This window comes from Coccomyxa subellipsoidea (genome assembly GCF_000258705.1).
Source record: "Coccomyxa subellipsoidea C-169, whole genome shotgun sequence".
In the NCBI taxonomy this organism is placed as follows: domain Eukaryota; kingdom Viridiplantae; phylum Chlorophyta; class Trebouxiophyceae; family Coccomyxaceae; genus Coccomyxa; species Coccomyxa subellipsoidea.
In genome coordinates, this window is record NW_005178030.1 from 181,406 (window position 1) to 193,853 (window position 12,448).

The following is a 12,448-nucleotide window of genomic DNA, read 5'->3' on the forward strand; positions in this document are numbered from 1 at the left end:
TCGAGGCACAGAAAAGCGCGCCTGTTGCCCGAAATTTGCATGGAGCGTTCACGACGGTACCAGAAAAGCTAGCACAAGGCGACAACTTGTCTCCTCCTGGGCCCCATGGGGCGCTTGCTCAGCAATTTTGCGGATTGCATCTGCTGTGGGCGTGGGAATAGGTACCAGAGTGCAGACACATGGATGAACCAGCCATTAAACATCTTCCAGCCCCGGAGCACAGCGACGCTGGAAGACTTGTTGGAGAAGAGCAGCAGGGCAAGAGAAGCTGTGTGGCAACAGCTGGGTTCTCTTGAGCCTTTGGTGCTCAGCCACTTGGTGAGCCCTACCCTGTCAGGCGGACCTAAGTGGCCAGCTCTCAGACAGGCCTTTCGGCTCGTCAGACGCCCCAACGGCAATGTCATCCTGGCATCGGATGGCCTGTCAGATCCCTTCGACGACATCACTCTAGGTGGGCACCAACAAACTTTCCACATGCACGCATGGATATCCGTCGGTGCTGCACTGCTACAAGCAAAGGTCTGCATAGAAGGGAAATGGTATGAAAATATAAGATTGCACCCTTCAAACGTTGCTTTTTCTGAGCCAAACCTTAAAGTCACAGACCTGCAAACCCTCACAAGTTATAGATGCCTTTGACTTTCGAGCCTCTGCAGGGTTCAGCAGGATGAAGAACAGACATGGATTCGTTGGATTAAAACTATCTCTGCATCAAGAAACCGAGAGGATGCCTGAAAAGCCTTGGAAGAATTCTAGCATCAGCCAATCTTGCCTTTGCAGGTGATGGGAACGTCAATGGATTTGGGCTGGAGTTCTACATCGAGACGCCAGGCGACGAGATCGCGGAGACCATCCACGAAGTCAAGAAGAGCTGGCAGTTCCAGCTCCTCTACACAGTCAGCCAGCTGGCAGCAGGTGAGACCCCATCTTTCAGCACCTTCACCTACTGTCTGCTGCTTTCAGTAGTCAGAATTGAAGATCCCTGCAAGAAATTTTCTTGTCCACTCCTCCCGCAGCACTTGGCGCTGCCCAGTACCTGCTCTCTGGTGAGGTCACCCATGACATTTGCAGAACTGCATGCATACAGCACTTCAGCTAGCAGCATGCTGTCCAGATCGTGCCAAAGGGATGCATGCCAAACATCCCAGCCAAAGGATCCCCAAGCCACAACAACAAAGAAGGGAAGCACAGCTGAGAACGCTTCTCGAGAGATACTGAAGGAACCAAGAGACAGGAAAGGAAACCACTTGGCTCGCGGCGCGAAGGCCACGGCAGCAAGGGATATCGAGGGTCTGAGAGACAGGAAGAAACAAAGAAAATAATCACTTTGTTCTATTAGTTTCTGTTTGTCACATGGAAAAATAATCCATTTTGCATGCGCGCAGGCCACGGGGGCATCAGGGCAATCATGGACGACATGAAGCTGCTGTCAACGGAGGCGGAGGGGGTGAACGAGGCGATCCCAGAGGAGCACCGCAAGGCGCTGGTGAATGCGGCCGGCCGCGTGGGCGCATTGCTGGGCCTGCAGAGCACGCCGGAGGAGCCGGGCATGCCCCAGGAGACCGTGGACACCGACGACGCCGGCACAGGTCAGTCTTTCTGCATGCCAATAGCAATCCTGGCCGCACCCGTCTTTGCTGACACAAATCGGTTGTTTAGGCAGGTCTTCCAGACATCCGTGAAGAGGATATTGTATATTATTGGCAGCGCAAGGAACGGTTGTTTTTGAACTGCAATTAACTGTCCCTGATAATCTTGCGCTGCACAGTTTTAGCTTCCCTGTAGCGGGTCCCTCAAACAGCTTGAAGACTGTCCAGCTCGAGAAATGTTGCTGAGACTTCCAGGTTGCTGCACTTCCCACGGGAGGATGCCACGTGAAAAAGGGCCTCAGCAGCGCACACAGCACTGCCATGAAATGCTCAATAAATTTTCTTGTGGCTAAATGAAAATTAAATCTGAAACTTCAGGTGTGCCGGAGCGCATCCCAGACATGCCGCTGACAGAGGTGAAGCTGGTGAACATCAAGCTGCTCACTCTGGCAGAGCTCAAACTCATCACCGATAGAGGCGCTGAGGGACGCAGGCGACTTAGCGAGCTCTTCTCGGGGCCTGACAAGCTTGCATCCTCCCTGCACCGAGCCTCGGCTGTCTGACAGCCTCTCAGCGGCCAGCACCGCGCTCGGGAGAAAGAGCGGCAGTGACTGGCAGCCGCGGGGGAGTCAGAGCAGCATTAACCACCCATTTCATGCGCATCACTTTGGACATCCAGCAACGTTCTAGTTCTTGGGTTGGGAGCTAAAGGACGGAGTGTTCCCAGCCCCCTCGGGTTGTCGCATGTTCTTAAACAGAATATGACATTCGGGTCTTGTTTCGGGCGTTGGTGTCTTGTCTGGATGCCCCTAGAATGGATCAACCTTAGTCGAGAATGGACGATGAGTGCTAATGACATTGCAGAGCTTGAGAAGGATCTGGGGCCCTTTGGTGTCCCCGCTAGACTCTCTGGGACGGGTGAGCATTGAATAAAGGCATGCCCACACCTCCTATGTAAATCAAGAGCTGGTTGCAGTTCTCAGATGCCTCCCAGGCATGCCCATTAAATCGCATGATGCAGTAAAGCAGCGCACCTTTGGTGCCGCGAGACTTGGCTTCGGGGCGAATGCCGGCACGGGCAGTGGCGGCTGCAGCGCGGCCGGGGGGGCAACGGTTGCCGTCGCGGGGGGTTCCCTCCTTGGCAGCTTCCCCTTGGGCATCTGCAGCGCTGGCACAGGCAGCGGCCCCGCAAGCGCTGGCGTTCCCTCCAGCTTCCCCGCAGCTGCGCGCGCGGCCGGCCGCTTTGCCGACGTCGCCGCTTTGCCCCGCGGCAAGATCAGCTCCGGGACCTGCTCGCACGCACTGCTTCAAGATTGTGTCGCCCACTCCAGCAACGCCTTTGACCTTCACCCACAGAAATGCACGCTTCCACAGAGTTTCTCCAGTCCAGCAACATGCAAATGCCTAATACCATGAAAGAACCGCGATGCAGTACTGCTGTCACAGTGATAGTACCATATCACTCCTTATTTCTGCTACAAGTCGGCCAGCATCTGTGCCCGTTTCCCTTGCAAAAGGGATAACATCCCCATTGCAGGCTAAAGGAACTCTGATCAGGAAAGGGAGCTTGATTGAAGCTAGCCAAAGCAGGACGGGCATGCACCTCCTCCTGCGGCTTCCTGGAGGCTGGCTGGATGACATCCAAGCCCAGATCCACTGAGAACGACTCTGTCTCAGAGTACAGCGTGCTCTCCATCAGCTCCATTATGACCTTCCTCCGTTCCCTCTCCCCAGCTTGCAACGCCACCTGCACACCCCCCGCCTCTTTTCACTTTGCCGCATGCCAGCACATGCATGCGCAGCAACTGTGCTCCTTCAAGACCCTCCAGCCTCTTTTCACTCTGCCGCATACCAGCACCTGCATGCGCATCGCAAGCGATCCAGCTGTGCTCCTTTAAAGAATGCAGGTCAGGCGTGAGTCCCTCTACATCGTGCAATACCGCAGCACATGCAATGTGCACGCCACGCCTTGGCATATAAACTGTAGCTTGCCATTCGTGAAGAGCCTCGTCGAGAGCTTCAGCGCTTTAGAAAGGGCTTCAGAAAGGCCACTAAAAAAATCCCTTAAAGAGAGCACAGAGGAGGCTGCTGCGCACTGTGTTTTTGCCCTTGAGGAGCGATTTGGGCTGCGAGTCGCCCGAGCCCTTCATTGCGCGGTCCAGCATCGCCTCAAACTGCGCATAGCTCTCCTCGCTCATCCGCCTGCCATGCCACAAGCCATCAAACACCGCACTGAGACACTACCAGACTCGAGGGCCCCTTGCAGTGTCCCTGACGGAGGACAGTTCTAAAGCTAGGCAGCCAGTTGACATTTATGGCTCCTTGCGCTGCCCTTTGGATACCATCACCCTCACGTCAGCCCGACCTGATAGCATGCGACAGCAGCAACATTTCAGCCTTTGCATACAAGGGTGCCAACTAGCATGGAGTGGGACAGCTGCATGGGCACTCCTGGCCATTCCCTCAATGGTGTCTTGTTCGTGTCAGAGGCATGAAAGCACCTCTCATTTGGGTTGGCAGAAGTCCCTGAGCGGCCCTGCGCCGAAGCGGCCGGGATGTTGAGATTCTCATGCACCACTTGGGAGGTCTCCCGGGGGGTCTCGCCCAGCGCTTTTCCAAACTGCCTGTACGCGGCCTCCAGCTCCTCGTCCAAAATTCCCGGGGTCGCTGCATTAGCACTCCGCCCAAACTGCTGCTTCTGTGTTTGGCAACAAATTTATTAGGCAAAAACTTCAAGCATTTGACCAAGGGAGAACGTCAGAGTTCAAGCTAGTGTGCTTCCTTGACAGAGAATGGACCATTCGTGTGCCTCAAAATGTTAAAAAGCTGAAGTTGACAAGCAATGTCACCTTTTTCTTTGCGGCACAGACGATCCTGGCCTCCCTCTTTGGCGTCTTGTGGTGCCTGTGGGCCATGTCTGCGCCAGGCGATGCGCAGGTGCCACGCCACGAGAGCCATCGCAGCGATCGTCTATATAAAATTGATCTGGTATGAATTAGTGGGCACATTTGATTGTGTTGGCAAGTTTCTACTGCCGAACACTTCATTTTCGAATTCTTGTTCGCCAATTTCTACCTACCGAAGTGTCTTGAGATCAGAACGAAATTGCGATTGTAAATCAGGAACAACTTGTTGTGTGATTTGCAGGACAAATTGCCAAGATCACATTGGTGACTGCGAAACGGTGCAGTGCGCCCTGGCCGGCAGCTACTAACTCACCCAGATCTTGTTGTGAAAACGCCAGCCTGGCAAATCTTTGAGCCATAAGTTTGACATTAACGATGTTGGGGGTGGACTGACCCTCGACCCACCCCCAGCATCGCAATGTTGGGCCACCCCCAGGCCCTGGGCAGCACTGATAACAACAGGGGAATATCAGGGGAGTGGATTACGTGAGAGAAACCTCGTGCTGACAAAGCCGTGCATTTCGAGAAGAGCATTTTGCTGAAGATCGAAGCGGCTGTAACAACTGCTGCGGGGCATATGCACCGTGAATGCTGCCAAGGATGGGAGAGCCAGTAGCTTCGGAACCGCGGTTGTTTGTGGGGCAGGTGAGGCGGCCCTGCTCCCTGCCTTGGCTAGGTGTGATGCGAAGGTTACGTTGCAGGGACAAAGCAGTGCTCCCGCCCTTGCGGCGCAGCGCTGGGTGGCCCTGGGGTTGGCATGGATTTATTGCCATCCTATTGCAATGCCTGGGATCGGGCGCCCGGGGCCAGGCAGGCGTTTGGCGCGAGGTGTGATATGAGCGACCTTGTTGGGACGGTGTGACCTGGGGAGTCAGGCTGGGCCATTACGGACGGCGTCTGCACCCGGCCTGCAGCCTGGAATGGGATGAATCTGAGGGTTGAGGAGTCGCCTCGGCTGTGCGTGCAGCCCGCCAAGAGTGCGTAACTGATAGTGATTGACTTTCTACGTGGCCTGCAAAGGTACCGAGCGACGTGCGAGAGGAGGACCTATGGCCGCTGTTCACGCCCTTCGGGACGGTCAGGAACCTGCACATGCTCAAGGGGAGCGATGGCAAGCCCAGGGGCTGCGCCATGGTCCTCTTCCAGCGCTGGGCTCAGGCCGAAGCTGCAGCTGAAGCTCTGGACGGACAGCTCGTCCTGGAGACCGGCGGCCAGAGGAAGCCGCTGGTTGTGCACTTCGCCAACCCCAGAAGAGCACCTCCCGGACAGCCTGCCGAGCCCGGCATAGCTCCTCGGAAGCTTTTCGTTGGCCAGGTGCGGCCAGCTTCCGCCAATCCAGCTGTCTTGGGAAGGCCTGCTGGAGGATTTAGTCAGGCTCATCAGAGGCACTGGCCTGCGTGCATCTTGCCCCTGCTGTATTCCTGCCTCGTTGTGCCTCGGGGTGGGATTGTTGATGCTTCCTGGAGCTCTGGGTGCGTGTACATAACGTGCAGAACCGGATCGTCAGAGCACAGCTCTGGACTGTGACTGTCATCACCATCGTTTGAACGAAAAGTTTTCAGATGCCAGTTCTACTGTGTCTGCTGCATTGCTCCCACCCTGGAAGTCAATTCCAGCACTTTATTACCGTTATCCACGTCTGTCCTGGCTGATTTTCAATCATCCTGGCTGCAGGTGCCCCGGGACGTGACAGAGGACACCCTGCGGCCTCTCTTTGAACCATATGGCGACATAGAGCACATCAACATCTTGCGGACGCACAGAGGGCAGAGCGCAGGTCTGACACAGCCCCGCCACCTGATCCTTCTGTCAGACATGCTGCTGCCAGCCATGCGTAGTACACTCTTGCATGGGAGCATCTCTGTGCTTGCACTGTCACCCCTCTGGATGACAAATATTCATGTTGCATTCTTGCGCTTCCATGCAGGATGCGCGTTCGTGCAATTCCAGAAGTGGGCGCAGGCGGAGGTGGCGATGGAGGCGCACAATGGCAAGACGCGGCTGGGCAACTCTGAGGTGCCCCTCGTCGTCAAGTTTGCCGATGCCAAGCGGAAGGACGCCGTTGCTGGCCAGGTGCGCATGAGTAGTAGCGCTTCCTATGCCCGGACCCATTTCTCTTGCATGCCTGTCATTCTCACTGACTCATTCCATGTCGCCAGGGCGCACGGCTTAGCCACCATTTGTCCCATTACCCGCGCAATGGCCAGCATGACTTGACCAGTCATTGACTTGACCAGACTGACTCACTCTACCCTCTGAGGCTGTCCAGTATGGACCGGCTGTTCTGCCGCAGTGCACAGCTGCAATGCCATGCTCGCAAGCTGGCTCCAGCTCTGCTGCTGCGGTGCACGGCAACCTGGCCTGGTTTGCGCTGCTGTGGTGCACGGTTGTGCTGCCAAGCTTGCTTGCGCAACAGCTGTGCGGCTGTGGTACTTCCCAAGCTGGACTCTGCCCCTTTTGGGCTGCTGTACTGGCTGTGCTGCTGGCAATCTGACATCAGTCGTATTTGTCATGCAGATGCACGGTGGCTGGATGGGCGGCCAGATGGGGCCGCCGCGGCATCTCGACATGTATGGCAACAACCTCGGCAACGGCCTCATGGGCGGGCAGCTCGGCGGCATCGGCGGTATGGGAGAATACCACAATCTGGGCGGCATGCTCAACGACAACGGCCTGCTGAGCTTGGGCATAGGCAACGGGTGAGCCCCCTGGCGCTTGTTCAATCGCGGCTATGGCTGGAGCATGTTCACAAAATGAGTAACAGCACTCATGAGTCACACTTGGCCGTCTTGCAGAGATTGATCTTGAAGGTTTTCACCACTGTGATGTACCCTGCCTTGTCAGGGCATTGTCAAGGGTGACAGCAGATGTCCAAGCTCGTCTAACAGCTGAGATAAGAAGCAGTTCACCCTTCTGTGCATTGCGCTCTGTGAGACTGCGACTGTGCCGCTGATGTGTGCTGTGCTGGATGCGTGCAGCGGGCCGTATGGAATGCAGGATCCCAACTTCCTGGCAAACGGTCTCCTGGGCGGCAGCTTAGCCAACTCTCTGGGCGCGGGCGCTCTGGCCGACAGCCTCGGCCTCACGCAGGTAGATTTGCCTCTCGCCACCTCAGCTGTTGTCAGCCCTTGCGAGTGAGGCAGGAGTCCCGTCATGCTATGGAGTAAGTGAAAGCTACGAAGGTCAATAGTGACGTTTCGGCGGCTGCCGCGGTATCGGCCAACTTGGGCGAACTAGCCAAAGTTGCCGTATTCGTGCCAGGAATTATCTGCCCAGGGCGGTTGAGCCATACCTTCTGGCAGGCGCTGCAGCTATTCGTGCAGTTTTGTGCATCAGCGTCTGGTCGTTACTACAAAGCACTTCCTGCACTTGTTGGCGCTCAAGCTGAGTTGGTGGTTTGGCGCTGATGTTGGCTGGGTTGTGGGTTGCTTTCAGGGCCTTGCGACGATGCCCAATGCGCCGCAGAACCTGCAAGGCGGCCTGCCCGCAGGCTTTGGCATGGGCGGCTTGGGCAACGGGCCTGATGCGCTTGCCTCGGTGAGGCTTCTGGACAATGTGACGCCCTTTCCTCTGGGGCTTTACTGCTCTATACAAACCCCCAAATAGTGGTCTTGTGCTCTTTTGCACTTTCCTGACGGAGTGGTGGTGTGAGCCCTGTGGCATGGCACCAGCCCATTCTTATGCCTGCATGTTTTGTTTGCCTCACTTTCTTCTGCTGCAAGCATGATGTGAGAAGCAAACTCTTTTCAGCTTTGGCAAGGTGTGAGAAGAGTCCGGTTTGGATGCCATGTGGCTAGGCTGGCAGCGAGGCTTGAGCTGTGCATTTGTACATGCAGGGCTTTGGCAAGCTTGGCCTGGGCGGCCGCAACGGCTCGAACCGCGTGTTTGGTCAGAAGATCGGCAGCAACGACAAGCACAACGAGTGGAAGCTCTTCATTGGCCAGGTTCCCCTTGAGGTGGGTCCTCTCTCCCCTCCTGATGGTCCTCTGCTAGGGCCACTTCCCTTTGTCACCTCTGCCCTGATCCCCACGGGGTGGTCTTGCATGGCAGACGGCACGCTCCTCTGCATGTGCAAGGCATTCCAGTCATGAGAAGTGACAGGAACTGCGGATTTGATGGTAAACTGCAAAACATGGTGCATATTGACATGAAGTGAGAGAAGTGTGCAAGAGTTGAGTGTATCTGCGATTGTGGCGCAGGCGACGGAGCAGCAGCTGTACGACCTGTTTGCGCCGATCGGGGAGATTCTGGAGCTGTACATTCTGCGCAACAGCAACGGCAAGTCGCGCGGCTGCGCCTTTGTGACCTACGCCAACAAGTTCCTCGCGCAGCAGGCCATCACCCAGCTCAATGGCAAGCAGGTGCGCACCGTTCCCTCCTCCCTGCATCTCAGATCTCACATGGTTGCTCCACTCGCACTTGCAGCAGATACTTCTGTGGCTGGCTTTTGCTGGAAAACCCATGCTGACAAGGAGGTCAATGCAGAGCAGAGATCCATATGCTTCGAACGGTGGATAAACTCTCCGGAAAAAATTGGGCAGCATGAGGCAGTTTCATGCTGCATCTATAGTCACTCTTTTGAGGACATGTTATGAGCGGCGTCGATGAGAAGTTAAAGATCGCATTGCTGAGGTGTCGGCTGTGTGCGCAGGTGCCTCCCGGCAAGACGCTGGTGGTCAAGTTTGCCGACCGCGCCATTGCAAGCCGCAATGCAGCTGTCGGCGGAGCCGGCGCCTATCAGGGCAACGGCCATGTGGCCGGCAACGGCAACGGCCACCTCTACATGTGAGGGGTCCCTCGGCCGCGCCTTGGCGCACGCCGCCGGATACACACAGCGCGGGGGTGGAGCAAAGTATTGATTTGATTCTCGACTGACCGTACGCCAGACGTCCGTCTCTCGAGGGGCGTTGCCTGCCGCGGCGGCAGCAGCGGGGCCGTGCAGAGCCAGCAAACGTATGCCAAGAGAGTGCAGCGAGCGGGAGAGCGGTCTTTACATTCTGTTGTACATCTATCGGGCCGGCTTGCGCGCGAAAGAGTTTTGGGACGGGTTGCTGCACTGCTGTTTTACGCTGACGTGGGCGCTGAGTCATTGGGACTCCTTTCCCGCGGCCGGCGGATCTTCTCCACAGAGTGCAGAGAAAGAGTCTGGGGAGGGGGGTCTTCCCATTCCTGTGCTGTTCTCAGCCCGTCCAATGAGATTACCATGGAGAACTTCTGATGTGCACCAAGAAAACAGCGGCCTGCTGGTCTCCTAGTGGCCGCTGATGTCAGCACTGGGACGATGATTATCATGGCGATGCTTCACCCCGAGCAGAGAGCGCTGTTGCTCCATGGGGCGGTAATGCGATCTGCAGTTTGGGGGGGTTTGCATCAGAGCAGGCCGAGCTCTTGTTTGGTTGGAATATTGGGGGGGAAAGGGGGGTCTCAAGAGGCATTGCCGCGGAGCCTTTTCCTTGCCACTCCCGCAGGTGGCAGTGTCAGCAGCAGTGGGGGTCCGCACTGCTCTAGTGCTGTGTGTCGGACAGCGGCGGCTTGTGTGGTGCTCTTTTCGACACCATCTGGGGCCTGCAAGTTTTCACAAGAAGGGCGTCGGTGTGTCCTTCCTTGTTCAGGCGCATCTGTGCCCGCTGCAGCCTAGGCGTCTGCAGTGTTTAGAGCCATCCTCATTTTCTCTATGGCGTTGGTTGGGGCGCTGTGGGCGAAGCAATGGGGAAAGGAATGCGCACATTGTGTGTGCGCTGTTGGCAGGGAGTCATCTAGAGTAGGAGCCTGCGCAGGGGCGGTCTTTCTTGCCGGAGCTGTAAATGCTGCACATTTGGTGGGTTTGCTTGCAAAGACTCTTTAGCCAGATACTATCTAGGTCCTTTTGCTGCAGGCTGCTTGCAGGGCGAACTCTGTCCGCTCTATCTTTCCCCGAGCCAAATGCTCAGTGGCGCAATACCTGCTCTGTAATGGGCGCCCCATGCGGGTCAAGTGGTTTTTCTTTCTGCCCTCCAAAATGCGCGCGCTTGTGTGGCAGCGTTCTGTTTGCCAGCATGTCTTGCGACAACTGCCGTCTCGTCCCGCAAGTGGGTTGGACGTGTTATCTAGGCTCGCAGGTCAGAACCCAAGAAGAAAGGTGTCTCACAATTTCTCTGATTTGTGCCCTGCCCTGTTGATGTGTGTGTATTCCTGCTGTGGAACGCTGCTGTGTTCGTTCCTTGAAAGGGACCAACTCTGAGGAAGACTTTTGTGAGTGCGACTGTTCCGCTTGACTGGTGTCTTGATTGTGCCGGCGCCCCTTGTCCCGAGGGGAAGTAGCTTTAGGGTGTGGTGATGTCCGGAGAAGTGACACACAACCAACAGCAAGACGCGTAGCCGAGCAGGGGCATCCTTTCTGACAAAGCAAGCCACATAGATGTCGGCGGTCTGTAGCTGGATCTCTGTGATTTGTCTAAGCAGCGAGGAGCCCAGAAGCTCCCCTAGGCACTGGGTTGGAACAGCCAATTGGGGTGGTGAGAACAGGCAGCTTGAACAGAGCCATACCCAGGCAGATCTGACTGTAGGGGGGAGCTCCGGTGTCTGCAGAGCTTGGTTTGGGTGCCCAGCAATCTTTCTATGCTCGCCAGGCAGATGCAATGCAGCGGCATGTGTTGGCTCGTGTGGGTTTGGTGTGTGGCTGCCAAGACGGCAGCCGTCGGCTTGTGTGGAATTATCAAGAGGAACTCACCTTTGCTGGCCAAAACGACCACTAGCCAACACACGACCCAAACAGGAGTTTGTTGCGCTCTGAAATAGTTCTGCAGCTAGCTTCCCTTTTGCGCGGGTCTCGAACTTGGAATATGCGGAAATGTGTGTGCTTGTTGCTGTGTTCCCCAAGTTCTATTGTCCTGTTCGCCTTAGCGCTATTCTTATGCAGCCTGTCGATGCTCTCAATACTGCTGCCTATATATACAGCCTGTACAGGAACCGACTAGGGATCGAACACTTGCTTATAGATCAGAGTGGGCTGGCGGCAAAAGGTGCACCACTGCAGCCAGATCATGCATGGAGTGTCAATTGCAATTGCCAATGATGTAATCACAATGTATTGCTCATCCTACACTCGTACTGATATGCGATGCTTGTTGTGACATGACATGAAGTGCTGTCCTGGTGTGAAAGGACATCAAGCATGTACACTACTCATGATCAAAGACCAGGTGCATCGGTCATCCTTCCAGCACATCTGTAGATCGTCACCATCAACAACCAGCAATTGGCAGTCACACCCAACTAGGGAAACACCTTCAGCATGCTTCGCACAAAGAGCTTGCATGCCCACTCTGCAGCTTTCCACAGCAGGTTGTCTATAACTGTATGATTATCACAATTACATGCTTTTCTTGCCATGCGGCCTGCAGACAAGATGCAGTTGAAGGCTGCCACAATCCTAATCCTTGTTGGACTCGCCAGATCCAACCAAACCCCAATCAACCGTTGTCTATAGGAGCCTTGCATTTACTGTTTGCCGGTGTGAGACCGCAGCGCAGCGAGCGCGTCGCGGCTGCCGGTTGCCCGGCCGAAGGCGGCAGCGGCGGCGGCCGGAGGCGCCACGAGGAGGGATCGCCCCCGCGCGCGCTTTTTCTCCCGCCGCTCCATCGCAGCCGCCAGCGCGGCTTCCTCCAGCTCTCGCTTGGTCGCGCATGACTTGACGCCGATGCCCTTTGCTTTTGCTGCGGCCCCGCCATTTGCTCCCTTCTTCTTGGCCGCTTGCTTTCCCTGGCAGCAGCCAAACCCAGCTTCAGCCCACTGTGCACCTTTTGCTTGCAATGCGTGTCCAGGCATCACGGCAACAGTGCGCCCACAGCATCCTAAATTGAAGTACCAGATGTTGTTATTGAGAATTTGGCGGCCTGGATCTCACCTTTGCAGCCGTGCGGCTGTCAGCCATCTGTTGAGCCAGTCTGACACTGCCGGCCACGTCAGCAGCCG

At 56.1% G+C, this 12,448-nt stretch overlaps 3 protein-coding genes across 3 annotated transcripts; 2 read left to right on the forward strand and 1 right to left on the reverse strand.

Moving 5' to 3' along the window:
• The first annotated feature begins 30 nt into the window (after nt 1–30).
• COCSUDRAFT_48237 (hypothetical protein) lies at nt 31–2,560 on the forward strand. The gene is made up of 4 exons (XM_005645502.1): nt 31–451; nt 781–915; nt 1,386–1,589; nt 1,968–2,560. Exons 1-4 carry the CDS (start codon nt 106–108, stop codon nt 2,150–2,152), a joined length of 870 nt encoding a protein of 289 aa, XP_005645559.1. The 5' UTR covers nt 31–105; the 3' UTR covers nt 2,153–2,560.
• On the reverse strand, nt 2,549–4,504 carry COCSUDRAFT_43382 (hypothetical protein; the record flags this gene model as incomplete). Its single annotated transcript, XM_005645503.1, has 5 exons — nt 2,549–2,878; nt 3,193–3,336; nt 3,686–3,791; nt 4,091–4,287; nt 4,439–4,504. The coding sequence occupies 5 exons, from the start codon at nt 4,502–4,504 to the stop codon at nt 2,549–2,551; spliced, it is 843 nt and encodes a 280-aa protein (XP_005645560.1).
• Nucleotides 4,505–5,044: 540 nt separating this feature from the next.
• Nucleotides 5,045–8,351, forward strand: COCSUDRAFT_30221 (RNA-binding domain-containing protein; the record flags this gene model as incomplete). The annotated part of the gene is made up of 8 exons (XM_005645504.1): nt 5,045–5,140; nt 5,516–5,809; nt 6,170–6,272; nt 6,423–6,568; nt 7,013–7,194; nt 7,474–7,585; nt 7,931–8,050; nt 8,332–8,351. Coding segments are annotated over exons 1-8 (1,032 nt in total), but the record flags the coding sequence as incomplete, so codon positions are not given.
• Between the last annotated feature and the right edge of the window lie 4,097 nt (nt 8,352–12,448).